This window comes from Bos grunniens, chromosome 22, assembly GCF_055505025.1.
Source record: "Bos grunniens cultivar Pamir isolate PY7600 chromosome 22, Bosgru_T2T1.0, whole genome shotgun sequence".
NCBI classification, from domain to species: Eukaryota; Metazoa; Chordata; class Mammalia; order Artiodactyla; family Bovidae; genus Bos; species Bos grunniens.
This window is the reverse complement of record NC_141186.1, coordinates 57,316,959-57,336,920: the sequence shown is the minus strand read 5'-3', so window position 1 is coordinate 57,336,920 and position 19,962 is coordinate 57,316,959. Positions and strand designations below refer to the sequence as shown.

At 47.1% G+C, this 19,962-nt stretch overlaps 1 protein-coding gene across 7 annotated transcripts in view; it reads left to right on the top strand.

The window, feature by feature from the left end:
- SYN2 (synapsin II) overlaps nucleotides 1-7,394 on the top strand; it is a 158,311-nt gene extending 150,917 nt beyond the window's left edge. For 4 of the 7 annotated variants that reach the window (XM_086368727.1, XM_086368730.1, XM_086368729.1 and 1 more), the window contains 2 exons: nucleotides 3,724-3,973; nucleotides 6,445-7,394. In XM_086368727.1, coding sequence (XP_086224853.1) covers nucleotides 3,724-3,973; nucleotides 6,445-6,580 — 386 coding nt within the window. In that variant the 3' untranslated portion in view covers nucleotides 6,581-7,394. Of the gene's footprint in view, nucleotides 1-1,356; nucleotides 2,216-3,723; nucleotides 3,974-6,444 lie in introns of those variants that run through there. The other 3 variants (XR_015151884.1, XR_015151883.1, XM_086368728.1) reach the window with 3 other exon arrangements.
- Nucleotides 7,395-19,962: the final 12,568 nt, after the last annotated feature.

Genomic DNA, 19,962 nt, shown 5'->3' with positions numbered 1-19,962 from the left:
GCGTTCTTTCAGTGCTGACTGGACTCTGTTCTTCCGATGCAGTGTCCGCGCCTCTGTCTGGCTGTTCACCTGTTCCTGTTCGTGCTTGTAACACTCACTTAACGTTTCTCTGTATAACTTGTGAATCCAGGGCTGTTTGTCAACAGTGTACAAAAGAATTGTGCCTCTCCCAAGTTCAGTGCGACTATCCTCTGGGTGGTTTGGTAGTCTTTTCTTTTTTAAGTATTACACAATGCGGGGTGCAATAGGCCTGGGGGTTGGGTGAGGTGGACAGGGGAGAAACAAAGACCACAAGATCAAACCTGACTCCCCTCCTTCTTCCCCCAGACTCAGATAAACCGCCCCTCTCCCCCCCAACCCCCTGCTTACCTCCATGAGTGTGCTTGGGATCTTCAGTGCTTTTCGCTTCCTTTCTGCATGACTCGGGTAAATAGCTAGAAGTTTACGAGATTTCCAAAGTCTCGTTTCCATCGCTTCATCCGTTGAATCTGAAGGCGTCTCTCTTTTTCTCCATTTGCTAAACTTTGGTGCATTTGAGTTTCTGTGAATAGGCTGGCTGTGCCCGTGGAGCTCTTGTGTTTTCTAGTGATGACATAAACTATAAAGAACAAGCTTATCTCCAGGAGTGTGTTCTGTATTCGACATCCCAGTGTACCTTTCGTTTTATTATTAACTAATTAGCTATGAGATTAGACAAAAAACAAATGGGGCCGCTGACGTGCAATATCAAAGTGACTTTGTGAGTATTTTTTCTGTGTTCATCTCAGTCCCCCTAAATTGTTTCTGAATTGGCCATCTGTGCGCTTCTGTGGAAACGAGGCTGCTTCGTTTTCCCCAGAGCTTGACCCATATACAGTGGTGATTCCTTAGCGATTTGGGAGCTGCTGAAAGTCTGGGAAGGACTCGGTTGCGCTGCCTTTGGCCTCTTTCGAGGCATGGCAACTTGGGAGCGAATCGGAACTGTCCCGTTTCCCATGAGCAGGGTACACTGCCTCCTGAACTCCGAGGTGGGCACCTGCTTTAGTTTTCAGCTGTTCCAGGAGCCCTCCTGAGTCCAGAGACTGAAGAGCTTCGTCTTCCCTAGGAAAGATTGTCTCAGATTTTAGCCCTGTGTGTGTCTGGGGCCGGGGCTCTGGGAGAGCCCTCACCCATCTTGTCCTCTCTCCTCTGACACGCATCTCCTGGGCAGGGAGGCGGCAGTTCCTACACAAGGCCTCGGGTCAGTGTCTCCTCTTGCCGTCTCCTGGCCAGGCCGGGACGGGGCACCGAGTGGCCTCCTCTAGGCCCGTGGGCCGAGGGGTTGCTTCCTCTAGGCCCGTGGGCCGAGGGGTCTCACGCCAGCTGTTTGCCTTTTAGAAGTGCTTCGAGCCCTATTTCCACATTCCCCCTCAATGCCGCCACGACATGTCGCCTTTCCGGATGGCCAGGTCTGAGGATCGCTGGTGATGGTGGTGCGTGACATGGTTCCTGTGTCCAGGGGTCCGTGCCCTGCTTCCCGTCTTGGCTGCTGGCAGGTTCTGAACTGCAGGGAAATGCACTGAGTGTGAGTGTTCTCGATTGCGATTCCTCCCTTAGCGGATGTGGATGCCGAGGGTAGTCAGTGTGCTGTAAAATAGATACATATATTGTATGCGCTCCCAGGTGGGTTGCCTAAGAATCAGGTCCTTAGAATACCTCCCAATCTGACGAAATGATAGAAAGGAATAGAGAAACATTTCCTAGGATGGAGGGATACATTTTATTTTTTTAATTTTATTTTTGTTCAAGCAGTGAGCTGATGATGGTGTTGCTTCTTTGCATGTGATCAGTGTGAACATCCAGGTGCTTTTCATGTGACATTCGTGAGCCACAAACACACAGTTGCCATTTGAATTCAGTCGGACTGCAGGGCGGTGTCAGCCACGGTCTTGTCAGGTGGGAAAGAGGAGAACCAGGGCTCCCTCCCGCTGTCAGACGCGAGCTGACTGCGTACCCTGACTGTCCTGTGCCCTCGGGCAGCATGCTAAGGACAACGCTGTGGCCTGAGGCATCCGTATCACAGTAAAAGTGCAGTTGAGGTGTTTTGTACCCATTGCTTTTCTTGATGTTGTCCCCCTTTTTTTGTACCAATCCAGCTGGGAGAACCTCATTTAATGCTGGAAGTGTGATTGAAGTACCTCTTTTTTTGTGACTCTTGTACAGCTTAATGTGCAATAAAGGAAAAGTTTTATCTGTCTTCAGTGTTAAGTTGTAGTTTCTGGCTGTTCAAGCATCTCTGTACAGGTGGGAAAGCTCTCAGGTGTCTGGTCCAAGAGACTGAGCTCTCAACCTGTGGTACTTGACAAGAAAATGCTGGTACAAACGATGCCAAGCTTTGGAAAAGGCAAAAACGGGTTCACGTGAAATGATCTGCTAATCTGTCATCTTTACTAGTTATCTGATTTGAACCTAGAGCTTCTTCAACGTGCAAAATCCCATTTATTTATTTACTTGTTTATGTGTAACTAACCCTGGTATGAATTGGTCATTTATGATAAAGTGGAATCAATCTGTATCATGTAGAGGGGAAACCGGCTTACAATCGTGGATGTACAGTGGTATAGATGTATGATTCTGCCTGTCCTGAGGCCACAGGTATCCCTGTGTTTCTGGAAAACTAAGTTACAAGTCTTAGCTGTCCATTGAGTTTCTGTGAGCACACTCCTTCCAGCGGGCACATGTACGGGTACTCTGGGACTGAGACTAAGAAATGAGATCTCCAGGTTGCCAGACTGTTTTCTGTCTCATTCTGGGAGAAAGGGGATCTTGGTCCTTTTCTGTGGGCGGTGGGAGATGGGGTGGGGGGGGGCTACTTTGCCAAATGGTGCCGACAACATCTCCAGGAGAGAATGGGACTTGATTTTTGGAGAATTTCACCACACACACCTGGGAGGGACAGGAGCCCCTAAGGATGGTACTAAGAGGGAGAAGAATTGCCTAGACATGGAAGTTCCTAGTCATGGGCGTGAGTTGACGCTAAAAGAAAGCCCTGTTGGGGCTGTGGCAACCAGACACCCAGGCATGGAGTGGGTTGGGACAAAGGCCAACTCTAAAACAACACAGTGTAAGTCAGTGATGGTTGTAAGGCACAGAATACTTTCTGAAGAATGTTCTTGTCCATTGTCATCTTTGACACACTACCCTCTTGAAAGATAACTAAGACTGGGTCTTAATTGTTCACAGTTTTCTGGTTGGAAACACTGAGCTCCAGAGAAGTCAGCTGACTTGCTCAAGGACTTGCTGATAGACTGTGTCTGGGTTTTCTGATCCCCAGGCCAGGACTCTTTCCACCACCCTACGCAGTGCGTGCCATGTGGAACTTGAGACCCCCTAGTACCCCATGGGCCGGGTTGGCCTGCACCTGAGGAAACTCTGCGGGGGAGGGGTGGTCCCTGTGTGTGGTCTGGGGGCTTTCTCTAGCAGAGCTCACCCCTGAAAGGGCTGCTCATCCCCTAGTTTCTGCCCTGTGTTCCCACTTCCACTGTGACCGCTTTGTCGTGCGTCTGAGAAGGCACACGTAGAACCATGTCCTTGGGGTAACCAGGGACTTCAGCCTCCAGGGGTGGCTCTGAAGGGCTCCAGCAGCTTCCTGTGACAGAGTTTATCCTCTGGTAATTAAATAACCACACCCTTCGAGACGTAGATTCTAATAAGGAAACCCTTTGATATGGTTAAATTATGAAGTTTTTCTTGTACTGAACCTAGGGGGCCCTGGGCAACCCCAAGGAATGCAACCCCCAGGCAAGGTGCTGCCTCCACGCCGGCTCCCCCCAGGACCATCAGTGCCACCTTCCTCTTCCTCCTCATCCTCCTCCTCTTCCTCCTCCTCGGCTCCTCCGCGGCCGGGCGGCCCCACCACCCACGGAGATGCGCCTTCCAGCAGCAGCTCCCTGGCAGAGGCCCAACCACCCCCGGCTGCTCCACCGCAGAAGCCCCAGCCTCACCCACAGCTCAAGTAAGAGACAGCTCAGCCGCTCCCCGCCTCCCCTCTTCCTGGGGCTCCCGAGCTGCTAGGAAGCACCTTCAGTCAGACCTCCGCCCACAGACCCTTTTGTGGGGGGTTTTTGGGGGTTTGGGTTTCGATGGGGGTTTTTTTTTGTTTTGTTGTTTTGTTTTGTTTTTTAGGGGGGCATGGTCGGGTTGGCTGGGGAGGGTAAGAAAGAGGGAAGTGAAAGTCTAAGGTCTAGCTAGAAACTCAAACCCTCCCCTTTCTTCCTGGGGAGTGACAGATAATTAAGACAGTTACTACCCCCTCTCCCATTCTTGTACTAACTTAGGGTTTGCGTTTTGGGTTTTGTTTTTTTTTAATCCTCTTTCCCCCTCTTTTTTTCCATTCCTTTTCTCTCTGTGTGTATGTCTCTCTCTCTTTCTTTAAAAAAAGAAAAAAGTTCTCTTTTCTGCCTCTGACTCACAGTTCATGGTATGCCAATCAGCAAGGCTGCCCAGAAAGAAAAGGGAGAAGTAGTTAGATCCATCTCAACTTTTTACCTTCAGCTTGGTCAGAAGGAGGTTGGCTTCTGGTGTGGTCATCAAAGGAGAGGCCCACATACAGACCCCGAGGGACTCCATCCTCTTGGGTTCCCTCATTCCCAACAGTGACCCCAGAGACTCCCACCACACTGTCTGGCCTCAGAAAACAGAACCGGGGGCCCCTGGGAAACAGCACAGATACATATGGGGGGGTAGCACCAGAGGACTCAGTCCTGCCTCCCCTAGGCCCGGGATGTGTCTCCAGCAGCCCAAATGCAGACCTCTGTCATCACTGTCAGCTCAGACCCCACCGCCCGGGGCAGTGGGAGTGGTCCGTGAGGGCATCTTAGTAAAGAGATGAGACTCTCGGGGACGGAGGACAGGGGCTGCAGAGTCTGGGGCTCCGCTGAGCCACTCAGAGACAGTCTAGTCAGTACAGAGACGGGAAAACCCTGCTCAGAGCTCTGCGTTTCTTTGTTGAAGCCCTTCTGCTCATCAGTGACAGAGCCGGGTGAGGGCTCCGGTGGTCGATGACTGCCCTCTCTGAGTCTTTCAATCCTGTACAATGGGCAGGCCATCCCCCAGTCCAGCTCCCCAGCCCGGGACACAGGCACTTTCCACATCTCGCCTGCCCCACAGCCTCCCCTCAACCTAGTCATGTTCTGCTTGCGAGCCTTTTAATCTCTCCCTCCTACTCTTGAGCTGACTCTGGCCCCAGTCTGAGGGCAAATCTCTGGGTTTGTCACTGCCTCTGGGCTGAGCCAGACAAGTGGGAGGCTGGTCCCGGTGCCCTCGGCCCGTGTGTGCAGAGGAGTCCCCGCTGCCCAGCGGCTGGCGTATTGGGGCTCATCCCTATCCAGTGAAAGGCAGGGTGCCCGTCCAGTCACTATGGGAGAAGAGATGGGCTCACACTCGTGTAGAGGGTGGTTTCTGGGGCAGCGCCTGAGTTCAGGAGAGGGCTGGGAGTGCTGAGACTCTGGGAAAGGAGTTCTGGAGGCAGAGGCGAGCAGGAAAGAGACAAGCTGAAGTCAGGAAGGAGAGCACATGGCCACGGGGACACCAGACCACGTGTCCCCTCCTAAGCGCTGGGCCTGGCCTTCCCCTCTACCTGTGGCCTTCACAGCTTTTCTCTCTGAATCACTGGTGTCTCGGGGGAAAGTCGGTCCCTAAAATGTGTGTAATTCGGGCTTTTTTCTCCTGAGGAAACTACCCAGTAACCTCATGTGGGCCCGATATCTAGTTCTGTGGCCCCCAGACGCCCTGCACCTCACAACTCTTCCCCGAGGAAGCCTGGGAGGGCCATTATGTCCACTTGAAGGGTGGTCCATGGAGGCGTTAGAGTTTGTGCCAAGTCCGGAAGTTCTTTAGGAATCAGAGAAAGAAAAGCAAACTAGAAACAGCTGAAAAGGCCTAGAGATCATTTTATCAGACATCAATAGAACACAATTAAGAAAGCAAACAAGACTCCGAGAGAGGCACGTGGCTTCCCAAGGTCAAGAGTGAGTGAGGGCTGGAACCAAGACTTTGATCCAGGTCTTCCAACACCGGCTCCACTCGCTCCCGCTCCCGGACGGTTGGTGGGAGAGGGAGCACATGAGCCCACTGACCCCCATTCCTGCATTTCATCCGAGAGCGGGCGAGGGTGTGGGGTTCCTGGATTGGTACCCACCCAGTTGGTGCTTTAGCATTAAGGAAAAGAAAGAGCCTCAAGCCCCTCTCTTCTCCCTGTCTCCCCCGCGGCCCCGTCCTTTCCTGCTCCAGCAGCGCTGCAGGGGAAGAGAAGGTGGGGCCTCCCAGGGCTGGGAGCCCTCCCCACGCTGGCTCTCTCCTCTGGCTCCCGGTCTCCCTGGGGCGGGAGTGTGCGCTCCCATTGTTGTATCCCCGTGTCACCTTCCCTCCCTTCCTCTCCTGGAACACCACCATCTCACATTCTCTCTGGTTTTTATCTTCTTCAAGCAAGTCGCAGTCCCTGACCAATGCCTTCAGCTTCTCTGAATCTTCCTTCTTGCGCTCTTCAGCCAGTGAAGATGAAGCCAAAGCAGAGACCATCCGGAGCTTGAGGAAGTCCTTTGCCAGCCTCTTTTCAGATTAGCTCTGCAGACACACAGGGGGCCCCCGGCCCAACTGGGAAAGGCGTCTGAGACACTTGCCAGCAACCGGCCGCCACACTGGGTGGTGATGTCCCGTGCCCTTGACGTGTGTGGCCCCTTCCTCCGCTCCGTTGTGCTCAGTGGTGTGGTACAGCCCAGCAAAGGAACCAGGTGACGGTCTCAGGGCAAGGTGCCTAATCAGCAAGGGGCACCTGGCGTCAGAGAGGGTCGAGCCCCCTTTCCCATAGTCGTGAGAGTTTCGTCTGAGGTCCCCGTCTGCTGTGACTTTAGTGGCCTTACTGTGATAGCGCCATCATGTCTTACTCTCCCTTGTGAAACCAGGGTGCCCTTCACCGAGGACAACTGCTTGCTTCACCGAGCTCAGATGCAGTGCTAAGCATGCCCCCCTCCCACTGTAGTCAGTGCTGCCCATTTGGGGAGGAGAATATTCTTGCCCTCCCCCAAATATTCTAGGCTGTACCTGTTAGGGACTCACTCACACCCGGATCCCTTGTCACACCTATTTAGCTGTTGGAAACACCCCTTCCCAACACACGTGGTTCCTCGACTTCTGTGGTGGTGAAGCGCCTGTGGTCTGCTGACTCCAGCGATCAAGGACCTGTGGTCCCCCCTTCCCCAACCCCACCCCCCGATCACCATCCCCTTCCGCGCAGTCCTCCTGAGCGGACCGTGGTGGTCTTGAGCTCCTCTGAAGCCGTGCTGTAGAGAATGCATGCCAGTACGCCAAGTTTTGTGTTCCTCTCCAAATAAATGTTAAGACTTTTGGTGTAATAAAAGCAGCAGCATTCACCAGCATTTGATTCAGCCGTGAGGTCTTCCCTAGGCCGCCCTGTTGACTGAGATGTTGGTGACGCCTGCGCGCGAGTGTGCACGAGTGGAGGGCAGAGAAAGGGTGAAGCTGTCGGTGTGTATGTGACTGTCTCTGCACGTGGTTGAGAACATGACTGTCCCTCAGACGCTCCCTAGGCCGCACTTCCCGACATCGCCTGGGCAAACCTTTTCCTCCAGGATGGCTGGACCTCCTTCAGTAACTCAGCCATTCCACCAGTTGTACGGGATGTAGAGCCTTTCCCTTAATAATAAGCATGGCACCCTTCCTTCAGTAGCGGCCAGTCCGAGCCACTTGTCAGGTCCATCCATTTCCTCAGCTCCAACCCACATGGAGGTGCCAATGAGGCAGGACAGACCTGCTCTGGTGAGTGGGGTCCCCAAGCCCCCAGCATCCTGAAGAAGTCTGCGCTGGAGGGATTTCAGTCTGGCTTCCTCATGACTCTTGGGTGCTCAGGAGTGTGTTCCCCCGACCACAAGCGCCGTGAGGATGCACACTGAGTCTGCCCTGATACTAACATCTTACCTAAATAATGTCCTGTACACGATGCCCACCCCACCAACCACTCAACCAGATAATACCCATCCTGATGTGCGGTCTTGCTAACTCCTCACAAACAGTAGGTGCTCAGAGGTCTAAGAATGAAGTCCTCTGGTGCCTGGGTCTCCCTCCGAACTAAGCCGAGGCTCCCAGGGTTTGAGGATCTAAAACTGCCTCTTCTTCTTTCTTTTTTTAAATCTGTTTGTTTCCTGGGGCTTCCTTCCCTGGCGACTCAGACAGTAAAGAATCTGCCCGCAACGCAGGAGACCCGGGTTCGATCCCTGCGTGGGGAAGATCCCCTGGAGATGGAAATGGCTACTTCAGTATTCTTGCCTGGGAAATCCCATGGGGACAGAGGAGCCTGATGGGCTATAGTCCATGGGGTCACAGCTGATTGACTAACATGCACATTTGTGTATTTAATTAAAAAAAAATTTTTTTTTTTGGCCGTGCCACACTACATGTGGGATCTTAGTTCCTTGACCAGGGATTGAACCTGCACCTCCTGCAGAGGAAGGTTCAGAGTCTTATCCCTGACTCTGTCCAACTCTGTCCAAGTTGTCCTTCTGCCAACTTTTTACACTTAAAAAACAGCAAGTAGAACCTCCACTGAGTGACATCTGGGGGACAACCCTTCTCCCACCACAATGCACATAACCCGGGCACAAACAGCCAACAAAACAAAAGGAGGGTGGGAGGGTAATACCTGAACTCAAGGGAATTGATCTTCATGGTTGCTTCCACTTCCAACCAAGAATCTCCCACTTGCTGTCACTTCTATCCCCATCCCCTGTTCCAAATGTGTTTTAATAGAATGAATTTGTTTCATTAAAAAGCATTTATTGAGCATTTCTTTTGAGCCTAAACACTGTGACGGATTCAAGGAAATATTTACTAATATATCCACAGTGGCTGCTAAGTTCTGGGCACAATCCTAAGCACTCAACATATATCAATTCATTTGTTCCTTGCAATGTGATAGACGCTATTGTTTTACAGATGAGGAAATGGAAGCAAATCAAGAGTCAATAACTTGCCCAAAGTCATCCAGCTGGTCTGTGGTGGAGCTGGGCTTTGAACCCAAGGAGCAGAGCCCCATGGCCTTGCTTACTTTGTGACATTATTTTTATTTAATCTAGCAGAAGCAGCAAGGTACGGTTTTATTGAACTGTACAGAATGTGAGAACAAAATTATAAATATACACAAAAATTCTTCACATCCATACCTACCTCCTTCCTTTGCCTTCTCTGTGTCCCTTGGCCCCAGGGAAAGGAGGGGTGGGAGAAGGTTAGGGTACTTGTTACCAGTGTTGACCCCTTGTCCTAGAACCATGAGTAACATACACAATGCACCTTATTCTGATCAAATATAACTCTGGTTCTTAAAAAATTACTCATTCTTCCACATGTGATGTCAGAGCAAAAGCCGCAAGTGGCTTATTTAGAAGATGAGTCAGCCTGGAACTGCTGGGGTGTCAGAAAGGGGAGGCATTTACCAGAGGTCACACAGCTTCCTAGTCCAAAGGACACAGGGATCCTATCCAGCCCTTGGTAATGGGGTAGGGCCAGAGGTGGGGGAGTTCCATTCAGAAACAGCAGTCTTGATTTATAAAAAGACAAACCCAGAGACTGGGAAATTTGCTACTTTCAGCAATCAGTAAATATTTGATGAATACCATGATAAAAAGTTATCTAGAGCTTGCATCTCCAAAGGTCGGAGACAGTCCTCCATAGATGTTGAAACCTTTGGTTTATCAGCCAGCTCTGACCACTGTGCCACCTCCGCCGCAGCTGATGGGGATTCCCTACCCACATCTTCACCCCAGATGAACAGCGGTAGGTGCTTCATCCCTCCCCTCATGGAATCTCCACCTCCTTGGGTCAAGACAAATTCAGTTCTCATCGTTTATTTGTTCACAACACTTTATTGCGTCCTTACTAAGCTCAATGCATTCTTTGAGTTAAGCAAGGCTTCTGCCCTCACAAAAGTTATAGCCCAGGAGGGGAGGTAGCATATAAACAAATATAAAGTGGGGAACACTAAGTGCCATGAGGCTAATGCAGCCAGAATGTTAGTTTGGAAGACTGTTAAGCTTGAGAGGATTGGTGAGGATGTGAGGAACAAGCATGTTGCAAGTGGGAATGTATGTTGGCACCAGCACTTTGGGGAACCATTTGGCAAGACCTAATACATAAACCCCCTGGCTCAGCAATTCCATTTCTGGACACTCATTCTAGAAAATCTCTTGCACATGTAGTCAAGGAGGCAACCTAAAGAATATTAGTGTCAGCACTGTTAGTGAAAAATGGAAACAACCAACTGTCTGCTGTGGAGGAATTAAAACATAAATTGGTTTATTCTTACACTGGAGAACTATATAGGAGATAACAAAAAGGTTTGAGGAATTCAGATAAAATATGGAAGGGAAGTGGGAAAGATGAGCCAAGGGAGTGTAACATGGACAACAGCCATACATGCGGTTGGAGTGGAGCTTCCTTCTAGCCAGGCAGTCAGAGAAGGTGGCACCCAGAGGGAGCCGTGAGCAACCCACAGGGTTGGGAGGCCTGCCGGCCGCTGGGAATAGGGGGAGCGCGCAGAATTCAGGCACTGAGGTTTTCAGTGGCAAATTTCATCTAGTTCTATCCTCTTCATTTTACAGGTGAGAAAACACAGACAACTTATGGAGCTTGGTGAGGTCAGGAAGGAAGTTAGTAATAGAAGCAAGTGAGGCTGAGTCCCAGATGTCCGATGGGCTGGCCGCTCGGGACACTGTCCTTGGTGAGATAAGTGAGTCTCTTTCACTTCCAGGGGCTTCTAGCGAGGGTGCAGCTGCCAGGAGCGTTTCCCAGGGGCTGGGAAGAAATGGAAGGGTCAGTGTTGGGCAGTGGAAGGAGTTCTCAATTTACATCTGAGTTTAAATCTTGGTCCCCGGTAGCTCAGAGGTTAAAGAGTCTGCCTCCAATGCAGGAGACTCGGGTTCGATCCCTGGGTCAGGAAGATCCCCTGGAGAAGGAAATGGTAACCCACTCCAGTATTCTTGCCTGGAGAATCCCATGGACAGAGAAGAGAAGCCTGGTAGGCTACAGTCCATGGGGTCGCAAAGAGTCAGACATGACTGAGTGACTTCACTTTCACTTAAATCCTTGCTTGGCTAGTTGTTAGCTAATTGACTTTGTGGCAGCTTTTCCGTGCCTTGGTTTCCTGATCTATGAGAATAATACTATCTTTCTGAAGAGGTTAAGAGTTAAATGAGGGAGTTCACCTAAAGTCTGTTTCTAACACTGGTCAGCATGTGAGAGAATCATAAGATATCCCCTCCATCTCACACAGAGAAGAGCAGCATCAGCTCCAACCCCCCCACCCCCTTGGCCAGGACTCCTTTGAGAACAGCTACACAAACAGCAGTCATGCCTTTCTTCCTCTCCTGTAACCAGTTGGACATAAAGAGCACTGTCAGCCCATCCGATGCCTTTTCCTAGGGCTATGGCTCTTCCATGTTGAGTTGGTGAAATTGAGTTGAGGGTAGACACCTGGGGACGCAAAAGCTGCCACCTAAACATCCCACTAGCAACGAACACAAACACACACACAGGCCAGAAACCACTGCAGCTACAGAAATGACTGCACAGACCCCCTCTGACTCTAGTGGACTAATTTTTAAACACTCATACCATATGATCCTCCCTGCAGCGGTGTGGTTTCCCTCAACCAGCTCCTTTGGGGAGGCTGAACATTTGTTCCAACAAACCTGCTGCTTATGCTCAGAAAGTAATTGCCCTCAGATCTGTAACCCTCAGAGAACATCGCCAACTCAATGGACACGAGTCTGAGCAAACTCCAGGAGACAGTGAAGGACAGGGGAGCCTGGCGTGCTGCAGTCCACGGGGTCTCAAAGAGTTGGACACGATTTAGCTAGCAACTGAATGACAACAACAATCACTGGAGCCCTCAAACTGGAACTTCTGTAACTCTTGGAAGATCCAGAGTTCTTTGCCTCGGAACCTAGAAATTCCCACGCCAACTGTTCTGTGCATTGGGCACTTTGGCAGGTCCTCAACACACCCCCAAAATGATTAAGAATTTTTATTTAAAAAAAACACTTAAAGTTCTTTTGTACTCAACTCTCATGATTAAGCTAGATAACATGTAAGGTTCAAAACACAAGGTGACTATAAATTAGTGAGATCATTTTTTTGTGTGGCTTGTAAACTGGTTTCAAAGGAGATGAATCCCAGAGAAGGAGTCCTGTAGGTTTTGAGTAGTTTCTCTTTGAAATAAATGTCAAGACCCATCAAGAGTATAAGATCGATAAGATTCTGAAAGAAGATACATTTCAACAGGCAAATTCTGTTGTTTGTTTAAAATAGTCTTCTTACTGTCTAATTCTCAGGTCACAGACTACACTCAGAATAATGTTTTCCTCCTCAAATAACTGTGATCATTCTCCCTTACATCTGTGTAATATTTTGCAGTTTATTTAGCACCTTGGACTTTAAAGGCACTTTACAGTTTATAAAGCACCGATTCATCTCTCAACTTGTTCAATTTTTCACAACAGCCCCCTGAGCCTATTCCTCATTATAAGTGACTTCCGAGTGTCTGAGCTTTGGTATCCGGCTCTAATATTGCTCTTCCTCCTACACATCTCCCTGGACTTCAAAGCCTGTTGTTTGTAAACATGTGGGGAAATCATGCAATTCTTCCTTCTCTCTGGTAGACCCTTCTCTTCTTCAACACCCTCTCACTGTCTGAGAACTTGCTTTCCATCTTGGTAGTGGTGTAGTCTCACGCGCACACACACACACGGAAGCACATTTATGCTTGTCCACTGGTCTATATTTTCAGGAGTCTTTTCTCCTGTTTCATGGTCTGTACGCCCCAGCGTGTCACTTTATCGGGGAAATAACTGGAGAGAGAGGGGAGGAGGGAACACCAGACAACTGTTTCAGGGACGCCGCCCCACATGTAAATGAATGTCCCCCAGGGAACACCACCTCTCTGGGAATTTTCGTCCACCTCCATATCCGAACACATCTCTTTTGATAAGAATCCCCACCCTCCAGCTGACTCCTCAGGGCAGCTCCCAGCAGAAAGCCACAGCCATCCCAGTGGATCAGGGATGATGATCAGTGACAGCCTAACAAACCCTAACTGCTCTAGATCCAGTTCTAGGGGAAGGGAGATTAGCTCTATCAGATTACTGATGGGAAGGTTGGGTTTGGACCTCTTGAATCCACTCTGGAGCTCATCACTAGTGACAGAGAATTGCAAGACTGGACCCAAAGGAGCCCTATGGGAGTTCACACAAGCCTGACCTGCCAACATGCTGAAGACCCTCAAACTCTCCCTGAGGCCTGAGCGGTTTGGCAAGTGGACTGGAATGACAATAAATAAATAAATGTGTATTTATTTGTCCTTGGAGCCTCACTAGGCTTATACAATGCAATGCTTGGGATCTAATGATACTTTTAATTTGAATATTTAATACCAAAACAGTGATTTTTCTCAATATATTTCAATATTAGGAAAAGTCAGTAGACTATTTCTGCTTAAAGACTATTCCTTTATTCTGTCCCCACAGCTATTTTATTCACACCTTATTGTGACAGCTCCCTAATTGGGTTTCCTAGCTTCCATCTCTTGCCTATTTATGCCAATTTTCTTTATAAAAGTCTCTGATCACCAAAAAATCTTTCAGTGGATCTCCAGGCTTAGGGAGGAGAGCCTAAATTCCTTACTTTGGGGTATAAGGGCCCCTAGAGTCTAGCCTCACTTTTTCCAGGGAGGCAGTATGTCTAGTGGTCAGGGGTTTGGACTTTGGGGTCAGACTTTGGGGTCAAACCTGGTTCCGCTGCTTGCTTGCTGTGTGACCTTGGGCAAATGACTATATACTTCTCTAAACCTTAGTTTCCTTACTAGAAACTATTTTAGTTGTAACACCTCATGTTTGTTGAGAGGATTAAGTGAGATAAATACCTGGAGAGTGCTCTGTGCAGGTACCTCAAATACTGATATATAAGGAAGATCCTAATCATATTATTTATCATCAGCATTACTTTTCAACCTTACCTTTCCCTGTTTAGTTGTAGCTGATTCCCTGTTCTTGCTTGTTTTCTTGCTCCACACATATGCTCACTTTATCATTTTCAGCTGTCCTCAGCCCCTTAAAAATTCTGTTCCTGGGACTTCCCTGGCAGTCCAATGGCTAAGATTTCATACTTCCACTGCAGGGGGTGAGGGTTTGATCCCTGGCCTACGAACTAAGGTCCCATATGCTGCAAGATGTGACCCAAAATATACACAAAATTCCTGTCCTTAAACTCATTACCCATCCAAATTGTGTATATCCTTCAAAGCCCAGCTGGAATATCAGCTACTCCTTGAAGCACTTGTGGCCCAACTTGGTGTCCCTCAAGGTTGCTCTCTCCTCTAAACTCTTACCACACATGTATTGCCTCTACTACTTACATAAAATTTTTGCAAGTTCACACAATTCTATTAAAATGTATACATCTATTTTGTCTCTTTGTTCTATTTCTAATTTTGATGACTTTTATATTGAATTACTTGCCTTTTTTTTTTTTCTACCAAAAAACTTGCTTTAGGCTGTTCTGAACACCACATTTTCCCCCCCAACATTTTAGTTTGAAAATCTTGAACTACACAGAAAGTTGAAGTAACTGTGTAGTAACTGAATATCCTTATATTCACTACCTTATCTACCATTAACTTTGTATTACACTTACTTTGTCCCATTCCTATCCATCCTTCTATGCATACAACCATGCATCTCACATTTTTAATGCATTCCACAGTAGGTAGGAAACATCAGTGCCCTTCACAAATCGTGATACAAATTAGTTCCACCTGGTATGGATTTTGAGATGATTTAACTTATCCCCTCATTTTATAGATAAAAAACTTAAAGCCCTAAGATATGAAGCAATTAGTCTAACATCAGTCAGTCAATCAACAAACATATACCGATCATCTACTGTATGCCTGGTATTCTGCAAGGTCCTGGGAACATAGAAATGAATAAAACAGATAAAGGCTTTGCCATCATGGAGCTTACAGCTTAAGGGGGAAGATAGATGTTGGATAGATAGTTGTAAATGGTTAACTAATTAAGTACATGGGGATTCAGCTAAGTGGTGGGTTAGAAAAAGGATTCTGAGAGAAGTCATTACTTACCGTTCAGACCCTCACTGTTGGTAATTTCCAAAGGCTTTCATGCATGATAAGAGACACCTCACAGATTCCTCCAGAAGAGATCAGGTGCTGCAGGTAGTTGAAGGTGAAGCTTTCGTGGACAAGAAGACTCTCAGGGCCATGGAGGCGTCAGCCTGAGCCCACTCAGTAAAGCTACAATGTGGAAACACTGGCCTCCCAGCACTCAGGTCAGACTGCAGGAAGCACGTGAATTCAGGCAGAGGGACTCTAGACTCTCAGGAAGCCCCATGTATTGTGGGCTAAAAGAATTACCAATGTAAGGATTTCAGAGTGGCCTCCTGAGCTGGACTTGGTATCTATTTTTAGAGTTGTAACTTCTGAGTAGACTGAGTACATGTGAGTGAAACATGATTTTTCCTTAGGAAATTTCTAGAAGATTCCCTCACGTTGAATGGTTTAAAGATTTCAGTTTCTCTTCCACATTTGTTCTACTGGGATCTATTTTACTGTTCTAAGGTAAAGAAATAGGTCCATTGCTTGTCTCAAGACAAGGATGTAGGGCAGAGATTTATCAAGGATTGGTGTCTCATCTTTGGACTTCTGAAGCTAGTTGGCCCTAAGCTAAGTTCATAAATTAATTGAGGACACACCCAGTAAGATCCTTTTTCCTAAAACTGCCATTTCAAAGAACATCATTATATCTGAAAGGGACTTGGTTTCTTGTCTTTTCTTTCTTGTTTCTTTTTAAAAATTTTATTTTGCATTTGTAAGTAGACCACATGTTGTTGTTTAGCCACTAAGTTGTGTCCAACTCTTTGTGACCCCATGGACTGCAGCATGCCAGGCTTCTGTTCTTTCACTATCTCCCAGAGTTTGCTCAAACTCATGTCCATTGAGTCAGTGATGCCAGTGATGCCATCCAACTGTCTCATCCTCTGTTGCCCCCTTTTCCTCTGTAGATAATCCTAAAATCTTGCTGAGTGAATGGTTATCATGAACAGAGAGGACTATGTTTTGTATTACTGTTTCCCAATTATTATTTATTAGTTGTTATTCCCAATTATTATTACCCCAGAGTGATCTCTGAATTCCTCCCGTGGGACACCCAGTCTAATAAAAAACAGTTTATCACTGGTCTAGGTCAACCCTGCTACTCAGTTTACAACATCTCTGATGATTGTTCACCCAGCCTGTCTTCACATATAAGAGTTTAGACTTCCTGTTTAGTGGAATCTGAGCTAAGGGTATATTATAGCCATCATCAAAATACAGAAGTAGAAGCTGCTGATATCAAGATCTCCCTGGGATACCCAGGACAGGATCCTTCAAGCAACAGTCAGTATGCATGTGGGTCAAAGCACTTAGAGTAACAGGGTAGAGATGCAGTGTCAACCTCTGGGTCAAATCCAGCTTTCTGCAGCCCAGGGGAGGCAGGCAGGAGTCCTACAGAGCGTTCCTTGGAAAATGGGGTTGGGCTCTTTGGCAGCATCTTTATTCCTCACAATTGCTTTAAGCCTCGGGGCTGCTGGCTGTTTGAAATAGCATTTTAATTAAAACATTTACCCTAAGTGACAGGATCAGTCTCATGAAAGGTTGCAAAAACCAAGCGCAGAGAGTATTAAAAACGTGTTTCATATTGCCGTTTCGCCACTGTGGCCGTCTCAGGCCTCTATCTTCTGTTTTGAAGTCCAAGGCTTTAATAGATGAAGTCTCCTAGGATCACAAAACATGTGTCTCTTTGCCTCCATGAAAGGGAGCTTCTTAAACAACCAATAAACATTGGTTTATTGTGCCACATTAGAGGTGGCACTGTCGGAAGAGGGGTTCCTCATATCAGGTTCCACGTCCGAATGAACTGAGGAGAAGAAGTACTATATGTGACGAGTGATCGTGGATAAGCACAAACGGGAAGCTGGACTTCCTACTGGTGGTTGTCCAGAGCTTCCTGATATACCACTGGAGGGCTAAGCCAGAGTTCCCATTCCACCTGAGTCAGGTGTTACCGTCTTCCAAACACCTAATACCTAACAAACAAACCCTCAAAGCCCAGGCTCATGAGAGAGAAAGGTGGAGAGAAAGGCAGAACTCTATATGAAAGGAAGTAATTTCTTTTAAAATATACTGTATTTAAATACAATATTCAAGTGAGCATAGGATTCCACACTCTACTGTGAGAAAGGGTGTGGCTGCTAGAAACCAAACTGGGAAGAAACAAAGAATCAAAGTTGGATTTTGGTAGAGGTATCCCAGCATGAGTAAAATGCCAGCAAGGCGCTGGCTGGGAGACTTTATATACTGAGCACAAAACAAAGCAATGTTCTAACAAAACACTTGGTGAACCCTCAGAACATAGAGCTCAGGCCGTGAGACAGAACTCTGAAACACAACACAAAACCTAGCAATCAATCTCTCTGCTTCTGAATTATGCTGACAGTGGCGGTGTTCTTCCAAACACAAATGATTGGTTATGGTAAGGTAGCAATAGGGTGCTGGCATAGGGTGGTTTCGGGTTGTCTGTGTGTGAATGGGAGTCAGTTGGGTCCCTGTTGCATAATTCCCATAGCTGGAGATTAACCGTATGTGCAGTTTCTGTCCCCAACAGATCAAAAGGTGAAGTCCCTTGAGTGGGATGAAGTGACACTGGGTGGTGGCCCTGAAAGCAGGGGGCTCTGGGTGGTAACAGAACTGTATTCCATTCCCTGCACTTTTGCTGCTTCCACTTTATTCTAAACTCACCTCCATCAAGAATTTTTCTGGAGACTTCCCTGGTGTACCTGTGGTTCAGACTTCACTTCCAATGCAGGAGATGAGGGTTCAATCCCTGATCAGGGAGCTAAGATTTCACATGCCTCACAGCCAAACAACCAAAACATAAAGTACAAGCAATGTTGTAACAAATTCAATAAAGACTTTACAGTTGGTCCACATCCAAAAAAAAAAAAATCTTTCTACTTGCTGGCATTCAGTCTAAATATGGGGCACAGAACCAGGACATTTGCTTTCTTCTTGAGAGCCATAAAAATCTTTCAGAGAGAAACATCCACTTAAAAACCAGAATTTTAAAATCTAATTTCGATGTATATGTAGAATAATTAAATCTTGAAATTGGAAAGGATTTCAGAGGGTATCTAGCCCAAACTCACCTATCACCAACCCGGCATGGAGCAATGTACGAGACTGGCAAAGTACAAACAGATATAGACAGAGAGGGAGATAGACTAGAGATAGCCCAGTCTTTAGGCGACCATCTTATTTAACATATGCTTAGTCACATCCGACTCTCTGCGACCCCATGGACTGTATCTCCTTCCAGGTTCCTCTGTCCATGGGATTCTCCAGGTAAAAATACGGGACTGGGTAGCCATTCCCTTCTCCAGGGGATCTTCCCAGCCCAAGGATCAAACCCAGGCTTCCTGTGTTGCCGAAGTGCTCGTTACCATCTGAGCCACCAGGGAGCCTAACGTGGTGTGTGTACTTAGTCGCTCAGTCATGTCTGACTCTTATTTAATGACAAACATCAAGGGCACACCCAATAAAATTGGGTTTAAGACAAGAGTGAATACAGTCACCATTATTGTTTAACCTGGTATTGGTGTGTTAGTCAGTGCTGTTAGAAAAGAGAAACCAACCAAAGGAGTAACAATTGGAAAAGAAGCATAAAATTATCTCTTTGGGGAAAAATCCAAGAGACTTGATGGAAAACTACAAATATTTAGAGAGCTTAGTTAAGAAGCAGGAGATGGTGTCTCCCCGCTGCCCCACCACCCCAACACACACACTTTTAACACGGCATGTTTCTGTTTACTCTTTGTTTTATTCCATTAGTCTGTTTTTAAATTTGTAGTCCAGTGCCACATCATTTTAATTACATTAACTTTACAATACGTTTTGATGGTGTTAGGAAAATCCCAGTCTTTTTTTCCTTTTCAAAGTCATCTTGACTGTTTTTTTTCTTGCATTTTTTTCCTGCTCAATATGAAACTTAGGGCCAAATGTCAGGTTCCATTAAAAAGTCTTTTGATGTTGTGATTGAGAAGGCCTTGAATTTGCCAAATATTTGTGGGAGAAGTGACATCTCTATGATAGAAGACGTCCCACTGTGTAGCATACATTGTCCCTCTAAGCCAGGCAGGCCTTCCCTGACCACCCTGTTTTAAATTGCATCCCTTCTCTTTTTTTATTGTATTAAAAATAATAATTTTTTAATTATTTTATGGTTGACTTACAATGTTGTATTAATTTCCTCAGTACAGTAGTGACTCAGTTCTGTATATACTATAATATATGTATTATTTTTCATATTCTTTTCCATTATAATTTTTCACAAGATATTGAATATAGTTCCCTGTGCTATACAGTAGGACCTTGGTGTTTATCCATCATATATATAATATTTGCCTCTGCGGTCAGCAAGCAACAATTAGAACTGGACATGGAACAACAGACTGGTTCCAAATAGGAAAAGGAGTACGTCAAGGCTGTATATTGTCACCCTGCTTATTTAACTTCTATGTAGAGTACATCATGAGAAACGCTGGGCTGGAAGAAGCACAAGCTGGAATCAAGATTGTCGGGAGAAATATCAATCACCTCAGATATGCAGAGGACACCACCCTTATGGCAGAAAGTGAAGAGGAACTAAACAGCCTCTTGATGAAAGTGAAAGAGGAGAGTGAAAAAGTTGGCTTAAAGCTCAACATTCAGAAAACGAAGATCATGGCATCCGGTCCCATCACTTCATGGCAAATAGATGGGGAAACAGTGGAAACAGTGTCAGACTTTATTTTTTGGGGCTCCAAAATCACTGCAGATGGTGACTG